Raw genomic sequence first — 12,549 nt, 5'->3', positions numbered from 1 at the left:
GCTAAACATTCTGTAATTTATTAGTCGGTATATAATACAGCACATTATTCGTTTTTGTTAATAAAGTTTATGTAAGATAGTTTGTTATTGTAGTCTACTGTTTTATTGTTGCTGTGCTTTTTAATTAAGAGTAACAATGAATCCATCTTTTGTTTTAGTCTTAAAAAGTGAAGGGTATAGATATAAGCAAAACAAGACAAAAAAAGACAATTATCTTTTCTTGTAAAACGTGACACCATGCGCCTGGCCTCGTCTGAAATGTAGAGTAGGCAGTGTTGCCAGATTGGATGGACGATTTCCAGCCCAAAACTCACAAAAACCCGGCCAAACTTTAACTGTTAAAATAATGTGATAGAATGTAAATCAAGGTTGATAAGCCATTTTTAACTCCTTATAATGAAATAATGACAACAAAATAATATACATATAATACTAGATACATTTCCCATGGATCAAATTGGGGCAAATACATTAAAGAGAACTACGAAATATGATTAAAATATGCAGACACTGTCAAAACGGCAATCAAGAAATTAACCAATACCCTCAAAAAACACATGCATCATTTTCAATGTCAACAGTCAGCAAAAAACGTGCCCGATATAAGTGATCAGAATAAGCAACGTAATTATAGATATTTCACACTCGTTCATGCACACACCATGACAGTTAAAACTGTGTGATTCTGTATGATAATCTGGCAGTAAAAAAAAAACAACAACAATAATGCTCTTACTTTCGTGCCGCTCTATAATTTCACACAGAACTGAGTTTTTCTTGAAGATCATATTCAACATAATATAGATTTTTTCACAGTCAAAACTAACAAGTCCAGCATCTTTAAAAGATATACCAATCTGGACCGTTTAAAACATAAAAGACAGGATCGTATATAGATATAAATAGATTTTGATTAAATAATTTAACTGTGCTCTGATTTCGGAGTTGTTCATGTCATCTCCCTCAACAGGTGTAATTCACGTTTTGCGAGTTAAAACACTCTCCACTCTTTACCATCGAACTTATATATGGGTATTATGGTCACGTACAGTTATAGATTCTAAATCAGATCCGTTATCGTGCTAAAAACCTGTGGCTTATGAATCATCATGTCTGTCTGCTGATCCCTAGTGATTGTCTAAAAGTGCGGCCGTGGCGTTAACATCAGCACCAGTCTCTTTTGCAGTGTGCGCGTGTGTTTAGTAACATTGTGATGACTGATTGGATGCATGCTGTAGGCTATATATGCACACTTGGGCTTGTTTGTTAACCAATTAGCCTATACAATTTATAGGTTTTGAAAACCGTCAAACTGACTAAAAACCAGCCCAAATTTTGTCCACCCGCCCAAGCCAATATTTACCTGCACAATCAAATTCAAAACCGCCCAATCTGGCAACACTGAGAGTAGGTGGCTACAGTGAGGGGAGGAGTGAAATAAGCACAGTCAAGATGGACAGTTCTGACCTCTCGAAGTGTAACAAGTGGAGCAGATACCTACGAGATCAAAGGCAGATATCGTGTTATTTACACTCATGTGCTGTGCTCCTGATAAACATGATATAATTTCAGTTCTGTTGATTTATATGAAAATAAATATGATGAACAAGACACACAAAGTCCTTGCTATTTAATTCCAAACAAAAGGCTTATTTATCATCCATTTTTAATTTAATACAAACATGTATTTTAGATTTTTTGAGAAATGTGACAACAATCTCATATCTCACACAGAGATCATATTGTTTGGGAATATTCATAAGTAATTTAAACACATAATCACATGAAATCAGATCATATTAAAAAAAATTAAACATTTTAGAAGAGATTGCAGCATCACGGTTGTCTGAACCAATGAGTGTTGTGTCGTCAGTCAGTCGTTACCCATCATGCTTTTGATCAGCGCAGTCAGTGGAGAGCAACTGCGCAATCCGACACAGCCGCCTCACCGTCACAAGAGTTTTTTGGCACACGTCAGCATGACATCATAGCTAGTCGGAAATAACTGAGACGCTTTTTTAACCGGCATGCATCTCGTGGTGATCACCAGTGATTGGTTCTGCACGGATTTTGTTAATCTCAAACGAGCCTACTGAGAAAAGCTCAGAAAACTGATGACGTAGACTCTCAGCCACGGCAGCCAATCACCACTGCAAATTAACGCATATATGTCACTTTTTCAGGCCCCTAAATACAAATCAAAATAATATAATAATAGCAATAATATTTCCTGGGACGGAACACCCACACAGAAATAGGATTTATTATCATAGTCTCTCTGTATTTGTGTTGTTGTTCCTGCTGAACTGAGAGTAAAGAGTGTGTTGTTGTTCTGCAGGTTGAAGGAGTGTGGCGTCACAGATGAAGGTTGTGCTGCTCTGAGTTCAGCTCTGAGATCCAACTCCTCACGTCTGACAGAACTGGATCTGTCTTGGAATAAACTAGAAGTTGCTGGTCTGACGCTGATCTCTGATGGACTGAAGGATCCTCACTGTAAACTGGAGAAACTGACGTAAGATCATATGTTAATCTCAACATGAAAATGCAAATGCAAATTTGATTATTTCTGAATGCAGTGTTCTTCACAAATCTTGCCACTTTTGGTAAATATGAGCAAGGCAGGCTGTGGAAAAATGTTTTATAGTTTATTAAATGTGTCTATCATTCACAATGTTCACAAAATATTCAGTCACCAATCATTTTATTTGCAATTTTCACCTTACATCTTAAATATAGCATAAGAGCAACAAGAAAAATATGTGTACAAGACACCAAAACATCTACAACAGTTGTCATAGTTGGTTTGTCTGATCATTGACCATCATGAAATGCAAAGCCAATCCAACAGAAAAAAATATAAATTATTATCATAAGAATGAGAAGGGGTGTTAATAATTTTGGCACACATTTAAGAAAAACAATCACTCTAATTTAAAATGACATTTTTGTGAATATTTTTAATGAAATACTATGAGGATAATCTGCAAACACAATTTTCCAAAGTCTGTTTCGCTCATTTACCAGTGGAATATACAGATGATCTTGTTTCTCTGCACTGTAACATAGGCAACACTCCCATATCATGGTTTTTGATATTAATAATGGTGAAGTGTTGGTTGAATGAGAAGAAGAATAAATGCACCACATATAAGCAATGCATTTTCACCTACAACTGAACAAACTCAGCAAATTTAGTGCTATACAACAAATCGAATGTAGACCTCGTGTTCACTACTGTTGAGAATATCCCGGTGTGTGACACAAGAGTGAGATAGGGCAACATTTATTTTTCTTTCTGTCTATTATTAATAACGCTTTACTATTACGGATTTTAAGGTTTTTTGGGGCATGCTGCTCTGTACCACTGCTGAATACATTTAACACACCATAATTCAGTAATATTACTGAATTAATGATTTCATATTTTTCTACATCCTGATTCTCCAGATGATGCAGTGATTCTGATTCATGTGTCATATTTGCTTGCTCTGTCTTGATTTCTCTCTTTGTTTCAATAATATTAATGCCTAAGTATGAACTTTTCTGAGTAAAATATTGTTCATCATTTATTCAGGTTGAGTTATTGTGACGTCACAGATGAAGGTTGTGCTGCTCTGAGTTCAGTTCTGAGATCAAACTCCTCACATCTGAGAGAACTGGATCTGTCTAAGAATAATCTACGAGTTGCAGGTCTGAAGCTGATCTCTGATGGACTGAAGGATCCTCAATGTAAACTGGAGAAACTGACGTAAGATCATACATTAATCTCTATTGAAAAAATAATCATATTATTTTAAGGATCTATCTGTATGTTGTTCAGATCATATCAATTTACATTAACACACAATAAAGCTAAGCGTTATAACAAGTAATAAATGATTAAACTCATTTGTTTGCAGCCCAATGTAATGTCACATTAGGGTAAGTCCCGCCCACAATTGGTGATGTAATCTGCCCTGTTAACTGCTCCCCTGAGTGATCTGCACACAGTCAATATTCATCTCTTCACTAGAGCAGCTAGCACTAACACAATAATGCTGCCTTCCTGAATGTGTTTGTAAGCATGTTGCATGGCTAATGTGGCTAAAGTTGCCATTGTCTCTGTATTCACAGAGATATGGCATAATTTTTATGCTTCGAAACATTAATATTTTGTGTATATTTTGACTGATCTAAATAACTGAATAGCAAAGAGTGACCAGGTGTCAAGACAAAAGGACCCAGAGGCAAAGGCAACTCAAACAGAGGATTTATTGTCCATTAAAGATAAACTCAGGCAGCAGGTTTACTGGGAGACTGGACAGAAATCCTGGTTAGCCACTCGACAGTATACGACTAGACAAGACAGGACTGGACGCAACTAGACCTCACAGTAGATGGAAAGGAGTTTACTAAGAGACTGGCAGCGAAACACAATAATCTGGGAAAAAAGCCTAGTAACACGCAGAGAGAAATAGAGAGGAAAATTAGTGTAAAGATGGAACAGGTGCAGTCCCAATCAGTGCGAGCGCTGATTGTGATCGCAAACCACTGAGTTAAGGATAGCACTACAAGAAATAGAAAGGAAGAGAAAACTAGAGTCAAACCCGGCTCATGACACCAGGATGCTCTGTGTTGTTATTGGACATTTGGATGTGCGTTAAAACAAAGCCAAACTGGCACTGTATGACCTGGCAAGAACAGTGCCATCAGATTTGAACCCTAACAACAAAAACACTGGAATGAGGATTTGAAACCTGAAAACACTTAGGACATGGACATGGTATCATAAATGATCTGAGGGGTATTTTGAGCTGAAACTTTCTAGGGACACCTGGGCCCATATTGTTAAAGCTACTAAGAATTAGTGTTGTCACGGTACCAAAATTTCAGTATTCGGTACCGATACCAGTGAAAATCCACGGTTCTCGGTACCAAAGCAAAACACAAAAACATGCTAATTAAAAAACATACTATTTTTATTAATAAAGTCAAACAAAAATAAAATGTAAAAAAATCAATGCCATTCTTTATATTTATTTAAAATTGTGTTTCAAGTTTTTTCGCAAGTAATAAAGTATGGAAAACAGTATACAAGTTTCACCCAAATTTAATTTCGTTAAAATTAAAATATGGAAGAAATATTGTGTGATTATTTCTTTAAAAATAAAGATTTATTCATTTTTTTCAAAAGTAGTAATAATACCACATACATTCTACTAAATAATAGTAATATATTTCTGGCACAATGTCTTTAAGATAAACTTTTATTTTGATGGATTGCCTTGAATACCTTTACATTTCTGGGTGTGTGTAGCTATATGATACGACACTGGTTTTACTCGAATGAAACGGTAAAATGCTAGTGAAGTGACTCTCAGAGCAGTTCTGGAGATGTTTATGTATTCATGTCCTCATTGACATGGCAGATGCTGAAATCACAGCGAGCGTCAGGCGCGCTTCAGTGTATGTAACGTTAGTAAAAAAACACGTGCATCTGCTCCATTCATTCATACAGAGATACACAGAACATGCGGGATTCATATTTGAATTGACTTCTGCGGCTTAATATTTACAGATACTAGTCCATGTCGCGATTGGATTTAAGTGTAATGACCTACTTTTGATTAATTCATCCAAACTTCGACAAATGCCGTGACATTCTGTGCTAAACTGTAAATTCCGTTTTTCGCGAAAATCATACCCTGCTAGAAATTTTAAGTTCCCAGAACGTCCTCAGAATGTCCCCGCTGGTGTCAAGGACATTGTCTAACGTCCCCAGAACGTTCTGAGAAGGTCACGATGTTGAGTTCTTTAAAGGGTTGGGGGACGTTATTTGGAGGACCTTCACAGAACATTCAGGACGTTCTTGGAACGTTTAGGGGACCATATTTTAATTGGAAATCTGATGTTCCCAGAACGTTTCATGGTTTCATTTGGAGTAACCATGTTTGAGATCAGTGTCTGCTTTAGTTGGGCTCTTGACCCTTGACATATGTGTTATTGTTTTGATTTTCTCTCTGGCTGTTGTAATCATGTGTTCTTTGACCATATTTGTTACAACTCAAAAGCCCGGAGAAAATGTTCAGTAGTTGGTTGTTATGTACTTATAATGACAATCGTGAACTGAACTGATCTCATTGAGAGGCAACGGACTCATTGTGTGTCTAATCTCTGATTAAATGAATGTTGTATTGATTATAGTGAAAGTAATTCTGAGAGCCAGTGGTTCTGTGACAGTCTGGTAAAATATAACACTTTCCAAACAGTTTGTCCACAAAAAAAAAAATAATAATCTATGGCATCACATAGACTCACACAGACATCAAGAATCTGCTTGTGAACCTCAACAATGGTGAACTTTAAAAAAATAATCATGTTGCAATGCATGCTGGGTATTAGCAAAGGAAACTCATCAGTGGCTCCCAGCATGCATTGCTGCATGATTTATTTTTTTAATTTTTTTTATGGTCACCATTGTTGAGGTTCACAAGCTGATTCTTGATGTCTGTGTGAGTCCACTTACTTCCATAGAGAAAATTTTTTAATGGACTAACTGTTTGGAAAGTCTTTCATATTAACTGACCGCCACAGAACCACTTGCTCTTAGAATCACTTTCACTATAATCAATACAACACCCATTTAATCAGAGATTAGACACATAATGAATCTGTTGACTCTCTATGAGATCAGTTCACTAATAGATGATTGTCATTATAAAAACATAACAACCAACTACTGATAATTTTCTCTGGGCTTTTGAGTTGTAATAAATATGGTTTAAGAACACATGGTTACAACAGCCAGAGAAAAAGAAAGAAAACCATGAGTCAAGAGTCCAACTAAAGCAGACACTGATCTCAAACATGGTTACTTCAAATGAATCCATGAAACGTTCTGGGAACATCAGATTTCCAAATAAAATATGGTCCCCTAAACATTCCGTGAACGTCCTCCAAATAACGTCCCCCAACCCTTTAAAGAACTCAACATCGTGACCTTCTCAGAACGTTCTGGGGACGTTAGACAATGTCCTTGACACCAGCGGGGACGTTCTGAGGACGTTCTGGGAACTTAAAATTTCTAGCGGGGTAGGGCCGTACGCGTCAAGAACCGGATTGACCGGGTACTTGAAAAAAAACTGGTACCGCGACGTTTTAATTTTTTTAGTACCGACTTGGTACCGAAGTACCAGGTCGTTTGACAACATTTCTAAGAATCCTATCAGAAAACTCCTAATTTAACTTTAAAAATTCTACGAAGGAGTCTTAGCTTAAGAGTGATTCAGGACCAATCTGAGAGCAACTCTGAGCGAGGAAAAGACAAAAACTTTTATCTTAGTGAGGCTGACCCCATGGCTAGGTATGACACAGCCTTTGTGTATAGGTGTAATTTTTCCTGTTTTACCACAAACACACATTATATATATATATATATATATATATACATACATATATATAATATATATTCTTTATTTTTTATTTACCATACTGCTAATGTTGTACTTAATGTATTTTATAGGAAATGAACAGCGACACAATAAGGTTCTGAAAGTGCTGTAATTGTTTGTGGGATCTCCCTGCTTACAGAAGTTTGTAACAGACCCAAATCATCGCTGCTGCATAGTTGCATTTTTCCAGTTGCCAAATATGTTCATGTAGTTAATGTGGTGATTACTTCTATTTCTGGCACTATGGTATTTCCATGCTATGTCGGAGATGTTAGCGTGTCTCTAATAAGTTCGGTCATAAACATGATCCCTGCACGATCTATTGTGTAGCGTCTTATTAACTCACTGTCATGCATTGTGTGCAACACGTTTCTTCTCCCTCTTCATGTTTCATCCATTTTCTCCACTGCTAAAGAAACTCTTAGCCTCTTAAAAGTCCTCGTTTGGACCTTAAGACCTCTTTTAATGGTTAAGACGCATTCTAAATGACTTTTTTCTTTACTAGGATCATTTCTAAGAATTTTCTTAGAATTTTGTCACAAGGAGCAACTCTTTGCACTAAGATTTTTCATGAATACGGGTCCTGGGACTTATATTACATCTTGTAAAGAGGGGTGTAAAAGTTTAATTTTAAACTACTTTTGTTCGTATCATTGTTCCTGCTGAACTAAGAGAGTGAAGAGTGTGTCGTTGTTCTGCAGGTTGAGTGATTGTGGTGTCAAAACTAAAGGTTGTGCTGCTCTGAGTTCAGCTCTGAGATCAAACTCCTCACATCTGAGAGAACTGGATCTGACTGGGAATAAACTAGGAGTTAGAGGTCTGAAGCTGATCTCTGATGGACTGAAGGACACTCGCTGTAAACTGGAGATACTGGGGTAAGAGCATATATTAATCTCAACTGAAACAATTATATATACAGGTGCATCTCAATAAATTGGAATGTCATGGAAAAGTTCATTTATTTCAGTAATTCAACTCAAATTGTGAAACTCGTGTATTAAATAAATTTAATGCACACAGACTGAAGTAAGTCTTTGGTTCTTTTAATTGTGATGATTTAGGCTCACATTTAACAAAAACCCACCAATTCATCTCAACAAATTAGAATACTTCATAAAACCAATAAAAAAAAACATTTTTAGTTAATAGTTGGCCTTCTGGAAAGTATGTTCATTTACTGTATATGTACTCAATACTTGGTAGGGCCTTCTTTTGCTTTAATTACTGCTTCAATTCGGCGTGGCATGGAGGTGATCAGTTTGTGGCATTGCTCAGGTTTAATGGAAGCCCAGGTTGCTTTGATAGCGGCCTTTAAGTCATCTGCATTGTTGGGTCTGGTGTCTCTCATCTTCCTCTTGACAATAACCCATAGATTCTCTATAGGGTTCAGGTCAGGTCAGAGTTTGTTGGCCAATCAAGCACAGTAACACCATGGTCATTGAACCAGCTTTTGGTACCTTTGGCAGTGTGCGCAGGTGCCAAGTCCTGCTGGAAAATGAAATCAGCATCTCCATAAAGCTTGTCAGCAGAAGGAAGCATGAAGTGCTCTAAAATCTCCTAGTAGATGACTGCGTTGACTGTTCAGAAAACACAGTGGACCAACACCAGCCGATGACATGGCAGCCCAAATCATCACTGACTGTGGAAACTTCACACTGGACTTCAAGCAACATGGATTCTGTACCTCTCCACTCTTCCTCCAGACTCTGGGAAAATTTACTTTCATCTGAAAAGAGGACTTTGGACCACTGAGCAACAGTCCAGTTCTTTTTCTCCACAGCCCAGGTAAGACACTTCTGACGTTGTCTCTGGTTCAGAAGTGGCTTGATAGTCCTTTTCCTGAAGACATCTGAGGGTGGTGACTCTTGATACACTGACTCCAGCTTCAGTCCACTCCTTGTGAAGCTTTCACAAGTGTTTGAATCAGCTTTGCTTGACAGTATTCTCAAGCTTGCGATCATCCCTGTTGCTTGTGCACCTTCTCCTACCCAAATTCTTCCTTCCAGTCAACTTTGCATTTAGTATGCTTTGATACAGCACTCTGTAAACAGCCACACCTTTCAGTAATGACCCTCTGTGACTTACCCTCTTTGTGGAGGGCGTCAATGATTGTCTTCTGGATCATTGCCAAGTCAGCAGTCTTCTCCATTATTGTGGTTTCAAAGAACAAGAGATACCCGGAATTTAGACTGTACACTGTAAAAAAAAATCCGTCAAATTTACGGTAAAAAACTGGCAGCTGTGGTTGCCAGAATTCTACCGTAAAAAATACGGTAGTAACGTTTTAGGTTTTACCTTAAATTTACAGTTAAATACCGTAATTTCTTTAACTGATATAATCTTAATATACCAACCTATTAAAGTACTGAAATCTGTTTTGTTCCTTTGAAATACACTGATAACCACCAAATGCAGATGATGACGAGAAAGTCACATGATGAGCCAAAGCCCATCACAAGCATCTTTTAAACGATAGCATATAAAGAAGGTGCACAGTGTCAGTCACACAAGCACTAAACACCATCATGGTGAGACTCATTAAACTGAAATATGCTATAAACATTAATTTAACAACATTAGATGTAACATACAACCCTAATAAACATAACTGATAAGAAAAAACTAAGAAGAAACAGTTATTTCAAAGAAAAAACGTCAAATTCAAACAGAATTTGAAATGGAACGCAGGGAATTCTGGGAACGTCAGTTTACGGTTTTTCCCTGTAAATTTTACAGGAACTTTCCATTAACCATGTAACAGGTTTTTACCGTAGCATTTTCACAGTTTTTTACCGTTAAAATCACGATCATTTTTTACAGTGTAGGGATGGTCATTAATTGAAACTCAAATGTAAATATTCTAATATTTTGAGATACTGATTTTTGACTTTAATGAGCTGTAAGCTCCTATCATCAAAATTAAAACAAAAAACTTTTGAAATGTTTTACTTTACATGCAATGAATCTAAAATATATGAAAGTTTCGCTTTTTTAAATAACTTTTTCACGACATTCTAATTTGAGATGCACCTGTACTATACCAAGGGTCTGTCATCATAATTATGTTCAGATCACAGTGATTTTCATTAACATACAATAAATCAATAGTAAACAAAAACTAATAGAAACATTAAACCCACACAGATTTGGGATTTAATATTATAGTCACTGTGTTTGTGTCATTTTTTTCTGCAGGTTGAGATATTGTTTCATCACAGATGAAGGTTGTGCTGCTCTGAGTTCAGCTCTGAGATCAAACTCCTCACATCTGAGAGAACTGGATCTCATTGGGAATAAACTACGACAGTCAACTGTGAAACTGTTCTCTGCTTTAAAAGATAATCCACAATATAAACTAGAGGCACTGAAGTAAGTAGTAATGATTAATATCATATCATAAAAATAATTTGAACTCAATCCCTTGTACAGATGTGTGTCAGCAGTAATGCTCATTAATGCATCTGTTACTGTGTGTGTGTCATTCTGTATTGACAGGTATTAAATGATGGTGAATGTGGGGCCTCTACAGACACATGAAAGCCCACAGAATCAACAGAACTGAAGTCACAGTGAACAAGCGATGATTGATTGCTATTACTGTTATCAGCCAATTTCTCTCTGAATATTAAAGTGTTAATTTTCCAGTGTTAAAAAGTGTTGATTCTGGTGTTGATTTGAAAGACATGAACACTTGCAGTGTAAATCAGTATCAGAGTCAGCGTTAATACAGAGAGTTGACATAATTGACACTGGTGATGAGTTGATCCTATTTCAGACAACGAAATGCTTCATGCTCAATGCATGCTGGAATATATCGGCGGGTCTTGAACTATGCTGGTACCCAGCATGCATTGCAACATGAAGCAGTTTGTTGACTCACCATTGTTGAGATTCATACACTGATTCTTGATGTCTGTGGTCTTTGTGTTGCTGCCGATGAAAACTTTTTGTGCACAATGTGATTTGTAAATTATCCAAATTACCTGTTTTTACAATACTGCAAGTAGCAAGGCTATTTACAAATCTAAAGCAATATAATATTCATATGATCAGATATTAGACTTGAAATAAAGTCAGTGGATTCTTTTCCCACAGCACTTTTTCATTTCTCTTGTTAAGCTTAATGTGTTTTATATGAACACACAATTAAAACAACCAGTGTCAAATTAACACCAGAATATCAAGTCAAGAACCCAGCAAAAGGAAACGTATTGATGGTGATTTCATACAAAACAATAAAGCATCTAAACCTCTGTTAATGCTCAATAAGAGCTTCTGTAGAAGTCTGACAGAAATAAAGTCAGTCTGGTGCTGTTTGTGGAGATGTAATCAGCTCTTAAAGCATTTAATGTATTCTTTATTTCAGTTGATTTCATCTTCGTCTGTGTCTGAAGTCAGTTGTAGTTCTTCTGTTTCTCTTTCCTTCAGTGATTCTTCTTGATAACCGCAGCTGTTCATCATTAATGATCAATCATCACATAATTATCTTCTTAAATCCAACCCTGCTTCAATTCTACTTGAACACTCTGTAGTGTGGAAACACATGAACACTGAGCAGTGTGGGGACTTTGCTGTGAATTATTACATAAATCTTCATTCACGTTTAACTGATGTAAATGAATCAACTGTAAATGAATTTCGCAGTTTGCAGCATTTCACGACGCCCACACACACAACTACCAATGAACAAAGCCCAGTGCAATTCATTAACGTTTTTAACGATTGAAAAAATCGCAAATGTGCATCACTACACTGAAACAAATGCTTTTCAGCCAGTGTCTGCAGAGTTAAGAATTACATCAATGTGCAGCATTTTATTCAAATAGAGACTTATTTTTGAATACAAATGTTATAGTTTGTATTAAACTAGCATAATTTGTGCATGCAGCGATTAAAATGCACATTTGTGGATCAGGCGACGTACCTGCATTCATTCACATCTTATTCACAAGTCGATTCTATTTGATTCATTTAATTTTGAGACTTTCATTCAGCCTGTTTAGCCTTGCCCAATCCACACACACAGCTCGCGATCCACACGCAGCTGAGCCTAAGAACATATTGAACTATTTCAAGTGTTAGTTTAACTCAACTTAGTGTGAACCTATATAAACCCCGA

At 36.6% G+C, this 12,549-nt stretch overlaps 1 protein-coding gene across 5 annotated transcripts in view; it reads left to right on the top strand.

Annotated features, from left to right (window-relative positions):
* Positions 1 to 11,756, top strand: part of LOC306872491 (NLR family CARD domain-containing protein 3-like) — a 55,796-nt gene extending 44,040 nt beyond the window's left edge. For 3 of the 5 annotated variants that reach the window (XM_079421067.1, XM_079421066.1, XM_079421065.1), the window contains 5 exons: positions 2,339 to 2,512; positions 3,575 to 3,748; positions 8,132 to 8,305; positions 10,626 to 10,799; positions 10,926 to 11,756. In XM_079421067.1, the coding sequence (XP_079277193.1) occupies positions 2,339 to 2,512; positions 3,575 to 3,748; positions 8,132 to 8,305; positions 10,626 to 10,799; positions 10,926 to 10,932 (703 nt within the window). In that variant the 3' untranslated portion in view covers positions 10,933 to 11,756. Of the gene's footprint in view, positions 1 to 2,338; positions 2,513 to 3,574; positions 3,749 to 3,899; positions 4,973 to 8,131; positions 8,306 to 10,625; positions 10,800 to 10,925 lie in introns of those variants that run through there. The other 2 variants (XR_013784415.1, XM_079421068.1) reach the window with 2 other exon arrangements.
* The last annotated feature ends 793 nt before the right edge of the window (positions 11,757 to 12,549 follow it).

Source organism: Barbus barbus, assembly GCF_936440315.1.
Source record: "Barbus barbus genome assembly, chromosome: 7".
Classification (NCBI taxonomy): domain Eukaryota; kingdom Metazoa; phylum Chordata; class Actinopteri; order Cypriniformes; family Cyprinidae; genus Barbus; species Barbus barbus.
The sequence above is the reverse complement of the archived record's forward strand: the minus strand, read 5'-3'. Positions and strand labels throughout refer to the sequence as shown.